General features: G+C 34.2%; 1 protein-coding gene and 1 non-coding gene across 2 annotated transcripts; both read left to right on the top strand.

Annotated features, from left to right (window-relative positions):
• The first annotated feature begins 7,311 nt into the window (after positions 1–7,311).
• LOC107865453 lies at positions 7,312–8,559 on the top strand. Its single transcript, XM_047408249.1, has 3 exons — positions 7,312–7,402; positions 7,962–8,147; positions 8,258–8,559. Exons 1-3 carry the CDS (start codon positions 7,312–7,314, stop codon positions 8,557–8,559), a joined length of 579 nt encoding a protein of 192 aa, XP_047264205.1.
• Positions 8,560–18,494: 9,935 nt separating this feature from the next.
• LOC124897490 lies at positions 18,495–18,595 on the top strand. Its single transcript, XR_007054206.1, has one exon. It is a non-coding gene; the product is annotated as a small nucleolar RNA snoR99 (small nucleolar RNA).
• The last annotated feature ends 3,661 nt before the right edge of the window (positions 18,596–22,256 follow it).

Genomic DNA, 22,256 nt, shown 5'->3' with positions numbered 1-22,256 from the left:
GTGCATCTCAACTCAAAAAACAAATATTTAAAGATAAATTTTTTTAAAAAGATTGAAATACATTAAATGGTAAGTGTAAAAAAACTTTTACTATATTATATAAATATATTTATATGTAAGCTTTCATAAAAATTGAGATTTGTAATCTTAAAAATAAGATATATAATACTCCATTAATTTCTTTTTGTTTTCTCCATTTGGGTTGTGCTTATATTTTTATTTAAAAATATTTATTTAATTTTCTTGATATATTAATTAAATATCAATAAATACATTTAAAACTATAACATTGGGCCCATAAAACGGGCCCTTCATTATCTAGTACTATATAGAAATGTGAATTGGAGGACAACCAAGGGCCTATATGCCATTTTATATTAAATGATATAATAGTAATCAATAGTCATATCAACAAAGAATTCCATTGGTCATTTCTTTTTTTTTTTTCTAGCTCAGGTGTCTACATTTTCTCAGTGGACCCATTATGTGGCTAACAATATTTTTACTTTCAAGTCCCAACTTATTCAATTATATTATTGCAATGTAATATTTTAAATAAATATAGTAGCCGTTTGGCCATGAAAATTGTTTACTTTACTTTGAAAAATTATTTCACTTTAGTGAAAAAAGTGAAAACAATGTGTTTGGCAATGAGAATTCCAAATACAATTTGAAATTGCATTTGAAAAAGTGAAAACAAGTTTGTAAACTTGTTTTCGCTCCAACTTCTCTCACAAAATTTCAAAAACAACTCAAATTTATATTTCTGACCAAACATAACTTCAACTCTAACTTTAACTTCAACTCCAAAAAATTATGATTTTCATGGCCAAACGGGGCCTTAAATTTATAATCTGAATCTCTTTTTACAAAAGAGGTTGAAATTTAGAGGGACAGATAAAACTGCAATGCTGAGCCGAATGGTCTCGAAGATAACATTGAAATTGTGCAATGGTATAATATAATTACTCATCATTTGATCAATAATTTGACTCATCAATTTAGACAAAGTTATCAGAGTCTTGCAGGCAGACACAAAATTTGGTGCAATATTACCTTGTAGTTATCTCCATAATAATGTTTTACTTTCAACTTCCTTAGGTAACTTCTGATAGGCTATAAAGTTATATGTTGTTTGACAATATAAAAGATACTTTGTGCTATAAATCACACTGTGTTAGCTTTTAATGTAGTTTTCATATTTTATTTAACTGATATGCATTATTGGGAGCATCACTATCAAAATTGTCATTCGCATGAGTATCAGCGTAGGCATCAACTTCTATCCTAACTTGTATTTCAGAAACTCATCAAATCTCCGAAACCTTAGGTGAACTACTAGTTTCTTTACCATCTCTAAAATCATAATGATAATAATTATCAATATCAAAATTTGTACGTAAATCAGTATATCCATGACTATAATTATTGGATGGAATATCAACTTTTGGTGTTATAATCTATGACAAGAAGCTCATAAAACTTTGAAATTCTGAAAAATTATTTGTCATATTTGTAGATGGTTCATAAAAATTAGGAGGGGGTCATTAAGATTCAAAGAGGTGTAACAAAATTCAAAGTGGAGGGATTTAAATTATGCATAAACTCAACATCTAATGCTTATGGTTTAATATAAATCTACAAAAAATCAAGATTCATCACATAACGCACTGTATCAGGCGCCACTATAAATTCTTGCAAAGACTCATCATCAAGTATGAGAATCTCAGAATAACGAAATCATCCTGCATAATTGAAAATGGCCATCTACCTGAAATAACAAGCCTTATCTCATTTAGATTAGTTTCATTCTAATATGCAAGTTTCTAACTAGCCAATCACACTTAACATTTAGAGGAAGTTTAACAACTTCACAAGCACCACAACTATATCTAACTGTATCAAATTCATATATGACATCATCATCCCAATTTAATGCAACTTGAACACGACGCTCATACAACATTTTTAAACCTGTTAAAATAACTTTTGTTGTCAATAAATTATTCACTCAAAGGGAGTGCAATATACTAAGAAAAAATCACTAAATTTTTTTTACTCCAATTCAGATTGAAGAATACATCAATTATAAAGTACAATATTTTTTGTGAACTTAGCAATATATATGGCAACTAAGAGCATGTATATATATAGAGGAACCAAAAAGAAAGTTGAAGGTATACAAAATTTGAAATTCAAGAGGGGGTGAATTGAAATTTTTTGTGAGTCACTATTCATTTCTCACAGTCGACTTGCTTGCAAATTAGTATGCTTCACAAAACAAATTAGATTTAAAATAAACACGTAAATAAATAACTGAATTCAAAAGTGAAGAACACGAGACTTTATCCTAGTTCAGAATACTAATGTGGTGGCTACTTTCAGTCCTCTTGGGTTTCAACATTTTCTTAGATCTTTCAATATTGGCTTTGAGTACAATGATAAGAAACAAGTTTTGAAGACTTATTTTGCTATTCGGATCTTATGACATAGCTTCATTTTATATCACAAAGTTAACTCGATCCTATTCTTTGTATAACAAATGTAAGCTAAAGATTACAAAACCTTATGAAACTAAGATTGAGACACTTTAATTTTTTCTTCTTGAAGTTGTGTAACCTATGTGCATCTTCTGTCTTCTGTTTCCACTCTTCCTAAGGAAACCCAAGAGATTTCTTCTCAATCAAGGATTTGAATTGACTCCGGCTCCTTGATTAAGGAATGTAGTCGTGTTGATATATCCATATCAAATATGTCCATCTATGACTTTTACTCACGTCCATATCAGATATGTCTGTGCTTTTTTCTTTCTTCTATTCCTACTATGATTGATCTAATTTGCTGCTATTCTTAGGGCTGAGATCCTTGTAATTGATCTTCTTTGCTATGATTCCCTAAACTCAGATTCTCCTTCCATTTGTTTTTAGTTTGATTAATTTTCTTGGAGCTGCGGATCATGATTTGATGTTTTTCCATTCTTGGAGTTGGCTTCCCTACTTGCTTCCATTCTCTTTCCCCTTGTTCTTATTTTGATTGATTCGCTTAGATGGAACGGATCATGTTTTGATATCCTTCCATTTGTGGAGATAGATTCCCTACTTACTTCCATTATTAGCAGTCTTCTAATATCCTACAAAGATTCATTCGTTAGTTTGTCATTATTAAAATCATTGACTTAGGAGGATAACAATCTTCCCCTTTTTGATAATGACAAACTAATATTCTACAAAGATTCTTGTTTATCAGCTTGTTATTAGTTGACTTGATCCCCCTGAATGGTAGGCGCATCTTGATATTCTATTCCTATTTTTTTCTCCCCCTTTTGGCATAATAAAAAAGAAATGCAAAACAAAATAATAGACAAGTGACAGATAGACCCCATGGAGTATCCCAAAAAAACTTACAGGTCATTAACACTAAAGATACCAAGTTTTTTTCTGAGGTAACAAAACATTCTTCTAACAGTGTTTTGTGAAAATATCTGTCAGTTGATTTTTGGAATCAACAAAAGTTAATGAGAAATCACCATTTTCGACATGACCGTGAATAAAATGATATTTGATATCTATATGCTTTGCCCTAAAATGATGCATAGTATAGTTAGACAAACTAATCACGCTGGTGTTATCACACATTATAGGAACAGATTTAAGAGATATATTGAAGTCAAGTAGCTGATGAATAATCCATAAAATTTGAGTACCACAACTCCCAATGGCTATGTATTCTGCTTTAGTTATTTACAGAGCAACTAAAGTTTTCTTCTTGCTATGCCATAAAATTAAAGCATCACCAAGAATTTGACAAGTTCCACCGGTGCTTTTTCTATCACTTTTATCACCTACAAAGTCAGCATCTAAATATTCAATTAAATCAAAATAAAAAAAGTAAGGGTACCATAGTCCAACGTCTTGAGTTCTTATAAGGTATCGAATTATCCTTTTAACAACAGTCAGATGAGACTTTTTAGGAGTCGACTGGAACCTGGCACACTTATATACGCTGAACATTATGTCCAGTCTGCTGGCAGTCAGGTAGAGCAGTGATCCGATCATTCCTCTGTACATTTTCTCATCAACATCCTTACCAGAAAAGTCCAAATCAAGGCTTGTGGATGGACTCATTGGAGTTCCGTAGGCCTTTTCTTTTTCCATACCAAATTTTTTGATGAGTTCCTTAGTGTACTTGGCTTGACTGATGAAGGTGCCTTTGGGAGTTTGATTTGTAGTCTCAGAAGAATGTAAACTAACCCATAAGACTCATTTTAATTTCTCCTTTCATCAAGTTAGCAAAATTCTCATACAGAGAGATATTAGAACTATCAAAAATGATATCATCAATGTAAATTTGCACAATAAGAGGATTTCAATCAACCTTTTGGATGAACAAAGTTGTATTAATTTTACCCTTTTCAAAGTTTTTATTTAATAACAAATTACTCATCTCTCATACCAAGCTTTTGGAGCTTGTAGAGTGCTTTTGATAATTTGAAAACATGATTTGGATATGCTGAATTTTCAAACCGGGGGGTTGTTTTACATAAACTTCTTCATGAATAAAACCATTTAAAAAGGCACTCTTAATATCCATTTGATATAGCTTAAAACCTTTGAAGGCATCAAAGGCTAATAGAATTTGAATTAGCTCTAACCTTGCCACAGGGGCAAAGGTCTCATCATAATCAATACCTTCTTATTAGGAATAACCTTGTGCTACAAGTCTGGCTTTATTTCTGATAACCTTACTGATGTGTGAGCCTATGCTAACACATTTAAAGCTTTTAACTCTAAATAATCACAAAGTCTTGAGCAACTTTAGTCATTTTTGATTAGTTTACTTTGATTTTGCAGCAAAAGTAGAGAAGTAGCGGAACCACAAATAAAGGAAGCAAAAAGCCTAAAATCAGAAGCAAATAAAGAACAAAGGGTGGCTGGCAACATCCATGACACGCCGTCAGCCTGGTGATAGGCTGCCAAGGATGCTGTCAACCTTAACCAGAGAATGAGATTTGCGGTAACGTTGTGACGATATGTCGTGATAAGGCATCAGAGTTGTGATAAGGCGTTAGGATCACCATCAACTTTAGGCAGAAATTCTCAAAATGGAAGAGGAGTTGACGACATCTATAACGCACCGCCAGAATCTTGATAGGACATCATTGTCGCCGTCATCCTGAGACAACATAATCCAAACTTAAAGAGAATCTGACGACGTCTGTGATAGGCCGTCAAACTCTTGATAGGCCGTCACAAGCGCCGTCATCTATTCCGAAGAAAATCTGAACTTTAATTTTATTTCCTTATTTAGGGTTTAATATTTAAAGCCTTGTTTTAGTTTTTTTTAATTGATTCATTCGATCATTATTGATTGAAATATCCCACAAGATAGAAGATACAATTTTTTTTCTCTCTCTAAGACCAATGTTTTGGAGTTTTTCCTTGTGATTCAAATTCAAAGTGTACTTTTGATTTTCTTCATCATTGTAAGTTAATCCTTTCAGTTATGAATTCAATTTGCGTACCTTTTTCTTGCATCGTGAGTGGCTAAACACCTGTAACCTGGATCATAGGATCTAGGGTTAGGTCATGATAAGGTGTTAAATACTTAAAAATTTAATAGGTGTTAGGATTTCTTGATGATTCTGAGATTATAATTTACGTCTGTTGGTTGCAAATAGTAGGAGTACCTACTTTGGTTTGCTTGAGAAAGAAATCATAAACAGTAGGAAGTGAATTATCAATAGGGACTCAAAAAGGCTCTGTTTAATAATCAGCACTGTAACAAGGCTGATTTAACCTGAGGTAAAATCTGGATAGTGCATAGAGATTCCCTAAGTCCAAGAGGATTAGGAAATTAGACGCTTGAATAGGTCGAGATACATTTGAGCATATCATCGATAAAGATGGCTTGTGATCCTAACCACCGTGAGAGTCTTGCGTAAATTTTAGCATCTGTTATGCACCGTAAGACCTAGTGAACATAATCCTAGTTATTTCATAAAATCTTGGTTACAAACATCAAATTCAAAGTGACAATCAATTATCTGCAAAACTCAAACCCCATTTCAGGAAATAGTAAACTACCAGTGAATTAAATCGTAAACAACTTGAGTTCAAACCTTATTCCCTGTGGGATTCGACCCCAACCTAGTTGGGTTTTCTATTGACAACGATCGCTTACACCCATTCAAGAGTATAATTTGAGCGTTATAAAAAATTGTGCCGTTATCGGGGAATACAGTTATAAACTAAAAGTTTGTGTGCGCTAATTTTCTGTTAGTTAAGTTTCCTTGATTTATGTTTATTTGGTGTTTTTGTATATTGCAGGTTCTTAGTTGTTTATGCCAAAAACAAAAAGTTTTGGAGAACCATTATTACCAATTAATTCAGAACCTCAACTGATTGGGAAAATGGCTGAACAACAGGAGGCGAAAAAACTAGCTGCTTTGGCCAGGGCTCAGGTGAACGTACAGAATTTGGGTCAACAAGTACGTCACCATAACCCTGATGATGAAGACTTGGGTGATGAGGAATTGCTGAATCCTCAAAACCCAAGGCGAGCTGAGCAAATTGCCGCACTAGTGTAGCGATCTAGCCCGAGGAAGGTATGATCAATAGCTTGTTCAATACGAGGCTGATAAAGATGATGAAGGAATGGATAGATATGGTGTAACGGGTGCTATCATTCCTCCACTATTGGCACCAGGTGCAAAATTCAGCATAACAAGTACCATGATCCAACTCCTGAATCTGAAGGGGGTTTTCGGAGGCTTACCTAGTGATGACCCGAACATGTATTTGGTGAACTTCATCACCATTTACAAATCTTTTGATAATTCAGGAGTGAGATAGAATGCGATCCGGTTGAGATTGTTTCCTTTGTCTCTGTCTGGAGAGGCAACAATGTGGTTAAATGAGCTAGAGCCCAATTCTATAACTAACTGGAGACAGTTTAAAAAGGATCTCCTATAACGGTTCTTTACACCCTCCAAGAGGGTACAGTTGAGGGAAGAAATCAGTAATTTTAGGAAGCTTCCTACCGAAGCATTGTATGAAACTTGGGAGAGATTTGAGAAGAAGCTGACATAATGTCCAAACCACATTATGATGGACTTACACTTGATGGATACTTTGTACAGAGCTTTTAACTTTGTGATAAAGCCAATTGTAGACAATGATGCAGGTGGTTCGTTCATTGACCTTTCTTTTCTGGATGCTTCAGATATGCTGAATCGAATGACTAAGCAAAGTTAGGTTTGGCACACCAGGGATTCTATGGTAGCTAGCCCAAATTTTTTTTGGTGGTATGACTATGGAGCAGCGCAGAAGGGATGAGGAGCGAGACCAGGACATGGCCTACTTAAAGACACAGATGGACTTGCTGATCAAGCACTTGCTGTCAGGTAAGACCAAAATGGTTAAGGCTGTGGAATATCAGGGTACTGTTGCTACGAGTACTGATACAGAGACAAACTATGTGAGTAATCAGGGGAGTTTTTGAGCCAATAGCCAAGGGAACCAAGGTCCAAAATTTTATGACAAGCTTAATTATAAAGATAGGGAGCAGGGACATTAGAGAAGCAATAATGATAGGAGTGGTTTATATGTTCATCCTGGAAGTTGGGATGCTGCAACAACTGGCTCCAGCAAGATGTCCATGGAGAACATGATGGAAAAGTTGTTGAAAGGAGTGGAAGCTACCAACTCTGGGGTAACTACTATGAAGAGTGTAATTTGAGCGTTATAAAAAATGGCACCATTATCAAAAGTGAAAGCTTCACTCTACTTCTATTAAGCAGTTGGAGCAGCAAATGAGCCAACTTTTTGCTATACTGAATTAGAGAAAAAATGGTACTTTACCTAGTGATACAGTTCAGAATCCGCAGAATAATGGCTCATGTATGGCGATCACCACTCAAAGTGGTAAGATATTACTTGGACCTTTTGTGGGAAAATCTGTAGAAGATGAGGTAATTGTTGATAAACCCAAAGAAAGTAATCCAGTGGAGTCTGAGAAGCTGGATAGTTCTGCTGATGATTCAGAGAAGGAAAATGAGAAGGAAGAGGAAGTGGTGTTAATGACTATCCCTAGACCACCACCCCCCTTTCCTCAACAATTGAATAAAAAGGTCGATGATACAAAATTCGGCAAGTTCATAGAAATGCTCAAGAAATTGACAATTAATGTACCTTTGATTGAGGCACTTGAGAAAATGCCAGGATATGCAAAGTTCATGAAAGACCTTATCACAAAGAAGAGAAAGGTCAGCAGTGGGCAGGTGGACAATCTCCACCATTCAACGCGGTTTCCATACGATTCTTAGTGCAAAAGAAGGCTGTCCCAGGAGCGTTCACTATTCCGCGCAAAGTTGGGTCTCTGGATGTTGCAAAGGCATTATGTGATTTGGGTGCCAACGTGAATCTGATGCCACTGGCTGTATATAAGAAGCTCGATTTAGAAGCTCTGGCACACACTAACATGCGATTGGTAATGGTAGATAGGTTGATAAAATGGCCTATTGGAATTTTGCAGGATGTGTTGATGAAAGTAGCAGATTAGCTCATTCTTGATAGAGTTCAGGTGAGGGGTGTAAGAGTTAATGTCTCAATCAAAGCCATCAACAGATTCTTGCATGGCCCCAACTTTACTTCTCAGGCCACCACACTATCATTCTATGCTCAGATAAAGAATCAAGACAAATAATGCCTGTGGTTGGCCAACATCATAGCTGACAAAGAACAACATGGGTGATAAACCCAAATGAGAGAATCTATAAGTCCTTGTTGACTCAGGAGGAAAAATTTTGGTGGGGTATAGTGCGTGTCTAGCTAATGCCCACTGAGAGAGACAACATTCTAGGTAATGACCAGGCTATTTTGGTAGCAAGCTTGGTGCTGCAGCTTCCCTTAAAATTTGGGGAAATCATTACAGATGAGATAAAGATTAAGATGTCGAGGACCGCTGCTGCTTATCCTTTTCCTTATCTTATTACAGAGCTGTGCAAAGCTACTGAGGTGCCAAAAATTACAGGAGTTGATAAAGACGTTCGTGCCCGAGAAACTCACAACCCCATACGATTTGATGAGATTCAGCTAGGGCTTTGACTTAACAGGGGGGCAGAGATAACAGCAGACCCTCCAGTTTTAGATGCCCATACAACACCTCGTGTGGAAGTATAGGATTCTTCAGCATAGGCAGCTTCAGTGCCTGAGACTGAAGCTAGCCCTTCAGTTCCTACAATAGCAACAGGACCTGCATTTCAGCCGATTGATATCTGAAAGGTGGCTAAGCAAGCCAAGTGGTGCAAGGCACAACTACATGCTTTCACTAAATATTTGCTTCTACTGTGGACAAAAGAATCAAGCCTGCACTTAAGCCTTTTGTGACATTGCTTGGGTGGGTTGCAAAATTGGAGAATAGATTCGATGCCAGGGCAAAAGAGATGACTGATGCTGAGCTTTCTACATTCAGGGTGGCATTGGAAAAAGTAAAAGAAGATGTTGGGGTGCTACAACAACACCAAATTATGATGCCAACAGGTACGGCCTTGCTTGAATCTGAAGAAGAAATTCCCATACTTGACCTCACCATAGATTCCGTAAAGAAAAGAATTAAAAAGGGGAAAAGAAAGGCACAAATAATAGAGAAAAGCCAGACAGTGAGGAAGAAAGGAGAGTGAAAAATAAGGCCAAGAAGAAGGCCAAAAAGGAGAAGTTGAAGAAGGCAAGATTGGAGTCCCTAGCTGATACAGAGAAATGGGAGGAAGCCATCCGAGCTAGGGCTGCAGGTGATTCATCTAGCTAGGCTCCCACCACTTCTAGAAAAGATGCTCCTGATGGGAAAAAGATAGTAGATGATGCACTAGCAGGGTCAGAGACCCAGGATCCACGTGCTTGACTGTCTTCAGGTATACCCTCACCCTTAGTGCATTTTATTTTTGAATTTTAAGTTGAGGGTATAGGGTAGATTATTATTGTAACATATTCTGTAGATAACTAGTAATAGTACAAGTACTTGAGGCAGTTAGCTTGTGTTGTGATTTTTGAGTACCTCTCCACTGGTCTAATCTATTGTGTACTGTGTGCATTGTATCCATTGTGACCACGGTGTATCTTTTTGTGGCATTAGTATGGAAACCAAATGACCTGTGTTAAACAAGTGCACAAAATGGATAAGTAGTGATATACGAGATACTTATGTGCCATGTGTAAGGTATTACTCAGTTTCTATTGTGCGTTGAATCAAGAACTTGCCCTTCTAGTCTTTCCATGGTCATAGGATAGGAGTTAGGAAAGGACCGTAGGCTGTTTTTTATTTTAGCCCACTTTATCCAAAATGATCTTCCCTATTGGCATAATATCTATGATCCCTATTTTGAGCCTAATTAGCCTATTTCTTTCTACGAAATGTCTCACCTTCCCATTTTCATCACAATGAACCTATTTTGGCCCTGGTCCTCCTTAGACACTGTGCATCTTGACTTAGGCAAACAACCTAAGTTGAGGGTGGCTATCATAAGGGTGCATGATACAAAATGAGTATGAATAGAAAACGAATAAAAAAAATAAAAAGTTGGGTGTGGTGAAAAAGGAATAAGAAATGAGAAAGTTTTGTAAAATATGATAAAAAGATAATGTGATAATTGAAAATACCGCATCCTTCTTGAGCATGTGTGATCAATAAAAGAGAGGAAGAAAAGAAGGTTGAGAGTTGAAACCCCAAGAGTTTAGTGTAGTGTCAAGGAGGCATAGTCACTCTGAAATATCCATGAATATCATACCAGCCCCTAGCCTACGTTACAAGCTTAAGAAAAGCCTTATAGTGATCCTAACTGACCTGTCTGATGACTTGGGTACTGACTATAAGGGCAAGCCTATGGAATTTGATACATAATATTGGAACTTCATTTTGAGAGTGAGTTTTGTGTTTATCTCTATGCTTATGTATGTAAATTTTGACATGAGTGCAAAAGGGATTTCTTTGTTGTGAGGGCACACTAGGTATGTTGCTCATCACTGCCTTATTTGGATAGTGTGATTTGGGTATGTGATGGGTTGTTATTTCTAAAATTCTTGCCATATCTTGATCCTTGTGAGTTGTATGGGTGTTTTTAATAATAGACACAGTCACCCTTAATTTGACTGACCTTGGAGATGGTGCATGTATTTTGAACTGATATGAGTAGTTAGCTGCCAGCTTGTACTTTGTATACTCTTGGTTATATTCTGGTTGCTTGAGGACAATCAATTGTTTAAGTTGAGGGTGTTGATGTGTGAGCCTATGCTAACACATTTAAAGCTTTTAAATCTAAATAATTGCAAAGTCTTAAGCAACTTTAGTCGTTTTTGATTATTTTACTTTGATTTTGCAGTAAAAGTAAAGAAGAAGGGGAACCATAAATAAAGGAAGCAAAAAGCATGAAATCAGAAGCAAATAAAGAACAAAAGGTGGCTGACGACATCCATGACACGCCGTCATCCTGGTGATAGGCTATCAAGGATTCCGTCATCCTTAACCAGAGAATGAGATTTGCTTTAACGTTGTGACGATATGTCGTGATAAGGCGTCAGAGTTGTGATAAGGCGTCAGGATCACCGTCAACCTTAGGCAAAAATTCTTAAAATGGAAGAGGAGCTGACGACATCCATGACGCGCCATCAAACTCCTAATAGGACGTCATTGTCTCCATCATCCTGAGACAACAAAAGCCAAACTTAAAGAGAATCTAACGATGTCCATGATAGGCCATCAAAATCCTGATAGGCAGTCACGAGCATCGTCATCTATTCCGAAGAAAATCTAAACTTTAATTTTATTTCCTTATTTAGGGTTAACTATTTAAAGCCTTGTTTTAGTTTTTTTTAATTGATTCATTCGATTATTATCGATTGACGTATAAGATAGAAGATACAATTTTTCTCTCTCTCTCTCTAAGACCAATATTTTGGAGTTTTGCCTTGTGATTTAATTCAAAGTATACTTTTGATTTTCTTTATTATTGTAAGTTAATTCTTTGAATTATGAATTCAATTTAAATACTTGTTTCTTGCATCATGAGTGGCTAAATACCTGTAACCTGGATCATGGAATCTAGGGTAAGGTCATGATAAGGTATTAAATACTCAAGATTTAATAAGTGTTTGGATTTCTTGGTAATTCTAAGATTATAATTTACATCTCTTGGTTGCAAACAGTAGGCGTACCTACTTTGATTTGCTTGAGAAAGAAATCATAACTAGTAGGAAGTGAATTATCAACAGGAACTCGGAAAGGCTTCAATTAATAATCAACGCTGTAACAAGGTTGATTTAACCTAAGGTAAAATATGGATAATGCATAGCGATTCCCTAAGTCCGAGAGGATTAGGAAATTAGACGCTTGAATAGGTCGAGAGACATTTGAGCATATCATCGATAAAGATAGCTTGTGATCCTAACCACCGTGAGAGTCTTGAGTAAATTTTAGCATCTGTCATCTACCGTAAGCCCTAGTAAACATAATCCTGGTTATTTCATAAAATCTTGGTTACAAATATCAAATTTAAAGTAACAATCAATTATCTGCAAAACTCAAACCCCATTTCAGGAAATAGTAAAGTACCAGTGAATTAAATCATAAACAACTTGAGTTTAGACCTTATTCCCTGTGGGATTTGACCCTAACCTAGTTGAGTTTTATATTGAGAATGATTGCTCACACCCATTCAAGAGTGTAATTTGAGCGTTATCACTTACCTTCTTCATTTAATTTGTTTCTGTAGACCCATTTGGATCCAATTACGGAGAAGTTTCTATGTCTTTCTACTATGGTCCAAACTTGATTTTGTTCAAACTGGTCCAATTCTTCCTTCATCGCTTTGACCCATGATTCATTTTTAAGAGCCTTGTCGATTTTCTTTGGTCCAATTTAAGATATAAGAGCAACGGATGCTTGTCTTCTTAATGATGCTCTTGTTTATACTTTATCTTCTGGATTTTTGATGATGAGTTTGTTTGGATGGCTAGTTCATATTTCCATTCTTTTGGAACACTTGGTTTTACTATTTTTTTGAGTGAGTAGACTCTGGTATTGATTTAGTCGACTTGTCTTATCATATTTTAGATGTTGTGCTATCCTCTTCTCTGAATTATAGATTGCTCACTTGTACTTCATCAGTACTTAAACTCATATGAGGGTGATTAGATTCATCAACTACAATATGTATAGACTCGTCAACATATAAAGGTTTTTTGTTAAAGTCCCTGTAAGCATGACTAGTGGCAGAGTACCTAAGGAAAATACCTTCGTCACTTCGTGGATTAAATTTTGTTGTGAATGAAATATTTGTAGCCGAAAGGAAGGAAATAGCTGATGTTAGGCTTGTTCCCTTTCTAGAGTTCATAAGGAGTCTTCTTTACAGTGGGTTTGATAAGACATCTATTAATGATGTGACATGTTGTGCTTACTACTTCTGCCCAAAAGTGATCTGGGAGATTATTTTCTAGCAGCATGGTCCTAGCAGTTTCCTGGAGAGATCGATTATTTCGCTCCACTACACCATTTTTCTAAGGAGGTCGAGGTGAAGAGAAATTCTGAGAGTAGTCGTTCTGTGCACAATACTCTTCAAATGCCTTATTCTTGATTTATTCTCCATAATCACTGTGGATGTAAGTGATGGTATCCAGCTTCTCTCTATACCTTTCTACAAAAAGACTCAAAATTTGTAAAAGCCTCATGGTTAAGAGAAAGGAATATTACCTAGGTAAAATATAAGTAATCATCAGCTATAATGAAAACATATTTCTTTACACCAATGGTTGCAGTCTCTGTAGGGACACATAGATCCATGTGGATTGTTTGAAGAGGTTTAGTAGTAAGGACAATGTCTTTGACTTTAAATGATGTTCGAGTCTATTTACCCAATTGGCAGGCATCAAAGATGTGTTCTTTTTCAAACTTGTGTTTTAGAAGACCCTTTACCGATTCCAGTATGGATAATTTCTCAATGATATGCATGTTAGCATGCCTAAGCTTTCTGTGCCATAACCAGATATCATTGGTTTGCACTATGAGGCAAGTTATAGTAGCAAACTTAAAACTGTTTAAGACATAAATATTATCAACGCTTTCACCGATGAGAGAGATGTCTTTTTTGTCATGTTTGATTGAGCAATATTTTTCTTTGAAGAGAACTTCAAAACCATCATCACACAACTGACTGATGCTAAGCAGGTTATGTTTAAGGCCATCCACTAGATATACTTTAATGAATTCATAGAATAAGCTGAGTTTTACTTAGCTGACTCCGATGATGTTGCCCCAAGCATTGTCCCCGAATCTGACTGATCCCTTATCTATTTTCTTTAGAGTGGAAAAGTTCTCTTTCTTTTTGGTCATGTGTCTGAAACATCCTCAATTAATGACCCACATTCCCTTCTTATAGCTCTTGCGGGCATGTTCCTGCTAAATAAGAAAATTAATTTTATTTAGGTATCCAAGTGGTCTTGGGTCCTTGAGGGTTAGATGTGATTCCTTTGGGCTTCTAAATCCATACATTTTTCAGCTTGTGTCTGCAGCTGTAGGATTTGTGCCCTCTTTGTCCATAGATGAAGCAGATAGGTCCTCGAGAAGAGAAAAATGTCTTAGTTGATTTAAACAATTCTGATAAGGAACTTGAATAATTTTTAAAGGATCTTGTTCTGTCAAAACCATGTCTGGGAGATCTCTTAAAACTGTTTAATTTTATCCTTACATTATCAAGTTCTTTATGAAGTAAATCAATTTCGATTTGCCATGCTTCAATTTCTATTTGATGACTTCTCTGTCCCTCTTCGAGTTTTCATTTAAATTGAGATTCATAACTTTTCTTCTCTTGATAAAGTTTGTTATACTCATATATAACCTTTTGAAGCTCATCAATTATCATAGCTAAATTAGATTCAAGAGTATCATAGTTGTGACAATCATGTGGTCTTACCTCGCTAGATTCACCTGTTGTCATGAAGAAAATGTTGGCGTCTTCTATTTCTTCTTTGATTTCATCTTCATCACTCTAGGCTCCAAAGTTTTGATTTTTCCTGGACATTCTTCTTCGTAATTCTGGATAATTTTTTTTGAAGTAACCATCCCTCCCACAGTAAGAGCATCAATCATCATTTTTGATGGTGTCATTATTTTTGGCTCCTTGAGATCTTTGTTGTCTCTGTCTCATGATGCCCCTTACTCCATGATTGATGAGACCCATTCTTTTGCTATTAGCATTATCCAAAATATCCTTTTCTTAAGTTGGAGCAGCGTTGCAGGCTATTAGCTTCTTCTTTTCCTCCCTGTGGTACCTATTGATACAATTTCATTCGTACGCAATGAGATTGCCTCATAGTTTATCATTTGTCATATTATGAAGATCTCAGTCTTCTAGAGTGGCGGCCTTGGTTTCCCAAATTTTTTGGAATACTTCGGACCAGCTTCTAGACTTATAGGATGCGTGGATAGATCATCCCAAGAGATTTTAGTTCGCACATGATCTTGCTGAATTTGGCAAACATTGTTTCAATGTTTTCACTCTCTTCCATTTTGAACTGCTCATATTCATTTATAAGGGCAAAAATCTTTGACTTTTTGACTTTGGTGGTTCCTTCATAGGTTACCTCCAACTTGTCCCATATTTTTTTTTGCAGTTTCACAAGTTGATATCTTGTTATATTCTTCTCCACTAACTGTACAAAGAAATAAACTTATAACACGTGCATTAGTTTGAATTACCTCTTGTTGTTTTTTGGTGATATCGAAGCGTTCAAGGTCTTCTATGTCAGTACTACTAGATTCTTTATCTTTGTCCTTTGGCTTCTCCTTAAGTCCTGGAATCAACTTTGGACCCTTCCCGATGACAACCCAGGATTAAAAGTCATTTGATTAGACAAAGATTCTGAACCTGTTTTTCCAGTAGGAGTAATGTTGTCCATCAAAAGATGGTGGTCTTGTGGAGCAGTGATCATCCTGGAGAAAAGCACCAAAAATTTGATAGTTTGCCATTTGATCTTTGCTCACTTGCAGTTAAGCAACACTATTTGTGAGACCTGCTCTGATACCAATTGAATTCAAGAGGGCGGAAGGGTGAATTGAAACATTTTGTGAGATGACTACTCACTTCTCATGGTCGACTTTCCTACAGATAAGTATGCTTCACAAAATAAATTAGATTTAAAATAAACACATAAATAAATAACTGAATTCAAAAGTGAAGAGCACGATAATTTATCTTAGTTCGAAACACCAATGTGGTGCCTACTTCTAGTCCCCTTGGGTTTCAATATTTTTTTAGATCTTTCAATACTGGCTTTGAGTACAATGATGAGAAACAAGTTTCGAAGACTTATTTTGCTCTTCGTATCTTGTGACACAACTTCATTTTATATCACAAAGTTAACTTGATCCTATTCTTTGTATAACAATTGTAAGATAAAGATTACAAAGCCTTATGAGACTAGGATTGAGACACTTTGAGTTTTTCTTCTTGAAGTTTCGCAATTCGTGTCCATCTTTAGTCTTCTTCTTTTATAGTCTTCTGTTGCCACTCTTCCTAAGGAAACCCAAGAGATTTCTTCTCAATCAAGGATTTGAATTAGTCGTGTTGATATGTCCGTATTAGATATGTCCATATATGACTTTTACTCACGTTCATATTAGATATGTCCGTGATATTTTCTTCCTTCTATTCCCGCTATGATTGATCTAATTTTTTTCTATTCTCGGGGATGAGATCCTCGTGATTGATCTGCTTTGTTGTGATTCCTTGAACTCAGATTCTACTTTCATTTGTTCTTAGTTTGATTGATTCGCTTGGATGTTGCAGATCATGATTTGATGTTTTTTCCATTCCTGGAGCTGGCTTCCCTACTTGCTTCCTTTCTCCTTCTATTTGTTCTTATTTTGATTGATTCGCTTGGATGCCGCGGATCATGATTTGAAAGCCTTCCATTTGTGGAACTAGTTTTCCTACTTGCTTCCATTATTAGTAGTCTTCCAATATCCTATAAAGATTCATTCATTAATTTGTCATTATTAAAATCATAGAATTAGGGGGCTAACAAAAATATCTGTGGAGAAGACTTTTTACTTAGTAGTGTCTGTGTAATTTTCTTGAAGGTGAATTGCTCGTATGAACTTTTAGGGTATGAAAAAGTTGTCCTTTGTTGTCTCATCAGTTCAGAAAATGACAATTTTTTTTCAAATTTTTGGACAACAAAATTAATATCGAAGGCTTATGACTGTAATGATCCTTTCTTTAAAATATAATAAAACTCATTGAAGGCTCGTGAGAGTTGAACACCTTCAGTGTAAATATTACTTAACGATCCGTTTGTTTTTTAATGTGAAAATTGCACATTAAAGGTGCTCCCCTACCATGCGTTTTCAATATTTTGGTCATGAAAAACCTGACAAACCCATTTGTTGAAATTGTTCCTCATTCAACACCATTTTGATCCAAAATTTCTCTTTCATTGTATGTAATAATTGTCAAAAAAATCTGCCAAAGTTTATATTTCCTCCGTTTTATTTTATGAGTCGACCATTTTCTTTATAATCCGTCCCAAAAAAAAATTAATTTTTCTTATTTGACAACTATTTAATGACATTATTTTCATTTTAGTCTTATTGCGTCACACTTAATAAGAAAAGACAATTAAAAAGTAAACATTAAAGTGACTTTAAACTAGACAATTTTGTAAATCCTATGAATTCATTATTTATTTCTTAAATTTCGTATCCGATTAAATTATAATCTATAAAATAGGATAGAAGAATTATTTCTCTAACACACGAATATCTATTCATGTGTCTATTTCCACCACATGCACATTAAATTACTTTTTAGGAATTGATAATGTTTCTAGAATTAAAAATTAATAAATTAAAATATCTTTTGTGGTAGAATTTTCATTTGGCATATGTGTCTATGCAAGACAAAATTAAAACTTGCTAGAGTGCATAACATACAAGTACCCCACCCCATGTTAGTTAATGCCTTTTCACATCATCTAATTATGTACATAAGATACTGATTTTGTTTTGTTTGGGAAATAATTTTTGACTCACACAGTCATATTAAATTACATTTCAAGAATTGTTGATGTTTCTAAACTTAAAAATTAATAAATTAGTGACTCAAGCTTTTTAGAATAGATAACTCAAATAGATAGGCAAAAGTCTCTTCATATTACTTAAAACTCTCTCTTCTCATCAAATCAGTTCTCACTTCTCTCATATCTATATGTAAGTTTCTTTAGCTTCTTATTCATTTATTTTTTTTGGACATTTATTTATTCCTTCAACAAGCAATAAACTTTAAGTTTTTCGTTAAGTATGCACTTTTTTGATAAAATGGGTAATTTTTATTTAATTTCAGCATGTGTTTTTATAAAAAAAAAATTCTGTATTGTGTTTTGCTTTTGAAACTATCAATTTTAATCCTTTGTATGGCATAAGATAAATCTGCCCCTTAAACAATTAAAGAGTTGTTTTTGGGATGAACAAGTCCTTGATAATTGAATTCATTCATCTCTTTGTTATCATCACAGTGTTTATGATTTGCTCATCATTATCGGATAGTATAATCTTTATTGTTTTAATGGAAATTGTTTTGATTTCCTGCCTTTTTGCTATATTTTTGTAAAACACTGATGATAATACATCCTAAGGCTTATTTCTCATATAATTCACAGTGGTTTCTTAATTTCTTTCGCATTTGCCGAGCTTGAGATTAATATGCTATTTTTTTCCTTCTTGATCTGAGTCTATTTTAACTAAGTTTATTTTTAAGCTAAGTTAGGGTTTTCAAAAAAAAAAAAAGTTGTTTCAATGATACCAAGCTTAGATCTGCTCATCTCTTAAAAGATTTAAAATATTACAATGATACATAAAGATCTGCTCATTTTTCCTTTACAATATTTTGAATATTTATTTTAAAATTAATTAACTATTAATGTCATGAACTGTCTACTTTGCAGTTTCGTCTCTTCGATGATAGCTATCTTTACGTCCGTGTCTATATTCGACTGTGTGGTAAGTACAACTTATTTAATTTCTTTATTTAATTATAAATATTTTTCTTCGTGATTTCTTTATAATATAAAACATAAAATGCTTATTTTTTTCTCTGTTAATGAGTGTCTCTTATATTTTTTTTAAAGTCACATGCCTTACATAAATATAATTATTACTTGGTATGGATGTGTAATAAATTTTTACTCTTATTATTTTTTTTATTTTTTACTATAAAAAAATGTGAGTTGGAGGACATCCAAAGGCATATATGTCATTTTACATTAAATGGTACAATAGTAATCAATAGTCATATCAACAAAGAATTTCATTGACCATTTCTTTTTTTTTTTTTCTAGCTTAGGTGTCTACATTTTCTCAGTTGACCCATTATGTGGCTAACAACGTTTTTACTTTTAAGTCCCAACTTATTCTAATTATATTATTTATAATGTAATATTTTAAATAAATTTAAATTTATAATCTAATCTTCTTTCACAAAATATTAGATTGTTTATATCGAATTAAAATTATTTTATATTTTTACTTGATAAAATGTTGAATTTTTTCTTCAAATATTTTCTTTCTTAAATTTTAAATTATTACTTTTTTTTCTTTCTACTCAATAGAAAGGAGAGTTGAGGATGACCAAGGGTAGTTCTAAAATTTCAAATCTATTTTAATAATTAAGGGTATTTTTTTGTATTTCATATCTATTTATTATTGTAGTAATTGTACAAAGATATATTTCCATGCTTTTACTTCTCTACCACATGTGAATATCTATTCATGTAGTTATGGTTCAACCATATGTACATTATATACAATATATTTTTATATCTATTTCATTGTATGTAATAAATGTCAAAAAAATCTATCAAAATTTTTATTTTCTCCATTTTATTTTATGAGTCAACCATTTTCTTTAAAATCTGTCCTAAAAAAAGTCAGTTTTTCTTATTTAACAACTATTTTATGTCATTATTTTAATTTTATTTTTATTTTGTTCCACTTAATAAGAAAAGACAATTAAAAAGTAAACATTAAGGTGACTTTAACAATTTTGTAAATCTTATGAATTCATTATTTTTTTTCTTAAATTTTGTGTCCGATCAAATGGAGATAAATAAAATACTCTTGCCATTCGTTTTAATCGACCCCTATGAACTTGGAACACCTATTAAGATAAAATATTATTAGGGGTCTACTTTACCAAATTAACTATATTAATTATACTTTGAAAATATAAATTTAAATATATACAATTTGTTTAATCATTTATTGATAAGGGTATTATTAGAATCACATATTAAAATCCTCTTGAATTCATTAAAGGGACAATTGAAGTGAAAGAAATATTCTTAGAAAGAAGGTTAACTAAAATAAAACTGAGGGAGTAGGACGGAGGAATTATTGCTTTACCACACAAATATCTATCCATGTGGCTATTGTTTTCACCACATGGACATTAAATGACATTACAAGATGATGTTTCTAGAATAAAAAATATAATAAATTAATGGCTCTAGCTTATAGAATTGCCATTTCTAGAACAAAATAGATGACTCAAATATAGACAAAAGTGTCTTCACATTATACAATAATCTCCTCTCATCAGTTCTCAATCCTCACATATATGTATGTAAGTTTTTCCACCTTCTCATTCATTTTTTTCCGGACATTTATTTATTCCTTCAACAAGCTATAATTTTTTTATTTTTCTTAGTAAATATGCGCTTTTTGGTAGAATGAATAATTTTAATTTAATTTCAGCATGTGCTTTTAGAAAAAAAATATCTATAATGTGTATTTTGCTCTCCAAGAACGAGGTTCATGAGTTGGTCGAACACCATGAATTTTCCGATTAGTTGACGATCATCTTGGATGGAACACGCATACAAAAATTAACGTATTGAAGCATTTTTAAACTCTTTGACTGTTATGATCATATAGAATAAGCAATACCACAAGCAAAAAAAATAATATGAACACACAGATTTACGTGAAAACCATTGTGGGAAAAAATACGGGCAGAGACAGAGGAATTTCACTATAATGGATGGAGAATACAATGAGGAGAGTGACGTATTTTTTGAACGTCCAAAAATGATTCACTAGTTGCACTTATAATATGTGCGTACAAATAAATCCTAGATCCAACAACATACAGGTCTGATCCCTACGCTACCACCACAGACCCCATAAAAAATCACAAATATGGGTCGCACCTCAAGCTTTTCAGGGCCGAATCAACAGAATTTGGGTCACAAACTCGAACAATCTCCATCTTGACACAAATTCTATTTCAGAACTCAAATCCATTTCAAGAAAACTCTCCACCTCTTCCACAAAAGCCAATAAGGGCACATCTTAACTACTGACACTAACCAAGTCCAAGCAATGCTCAAACTTGGAACTTGGTAATGTCTTGATCATCATATAAGCAGTGTTATCATGCGTACTAATCTTGCTTACTATAATATCACCATGAGTAATAATTTCACGCACAAAATGATACCAAACATCGATGTGCTTTGTCCTCTCGTGAAATATCTGCTCTTTTGTAAGGAAGATAACACTCTGACTGTCACAAAAGACCGTAGTAATCTGTAAGTCTTTTCTAAGTTCACCAGACAGACCCTTCAATCAAATTGCTTCCTTGAAAGCCTTTGTTATAGCCATATACTCTACCTCAGTAGTTGACAAAGCAACCGTAGTCTATAAAGTAGGTTTCCAACTAATAGCACAACCACCAATAGTGAAAACATAGCATGTAAGGGATCTCCTTTTATCAAGATCTCCTACAAAATCAGAATCAACACACCCGATTACTCCATTTCTATTTTGACAAACTACAAACAAACATCAGCAGATCCATGCAAGTATCTGAAAATCCATTGAACCACTTTCAAATGTTCATTACTAGTATTTTTCGTGCATTTGCTTACTGCGCTGACTGTATATGATAAATCTGGTCGGGAACACACCATCATGTACATAAGAGACTCGACAGCTCTAGAGTATGGAACTCGAGACATATAGTCACGCTCATCATCTATCTTTGGAGATAACATGGCCAAGAGTTTGAAATGAGCTAATGGAGTACTAATAGGTTTGGCATTTTGTATATTGAACCTGTGAAATTCTTTCTTAATATACCTTTTTTGACTCAATTATAACTTACAATCCTCTCTATCCCTCAGACTTTCCATGCTAAGGGTCTTCTTTGCTACTCC

The sequence above is a fragment of the Capsicum annuum genome, chromosome 3, assembly GCF_002878395.1.
Source record: "Capsicum annuum cultivar UCD-10X-F1 chromosome 3, UCD10Xv1.1, whole genome shotgun sequence".
NCBI classification, from domain to species: Eukaryota; Viridiplantae; Streptophyta; class Magnoliopsida; order Solanales; family Solanaceae; genus Capsicum; species Capsicum annuum.
The sequence above is the reverse complement of the archived record's forward strand: the minus strand, read 5'-3'. Positions and strand labels throughout refer to the sequence as shown.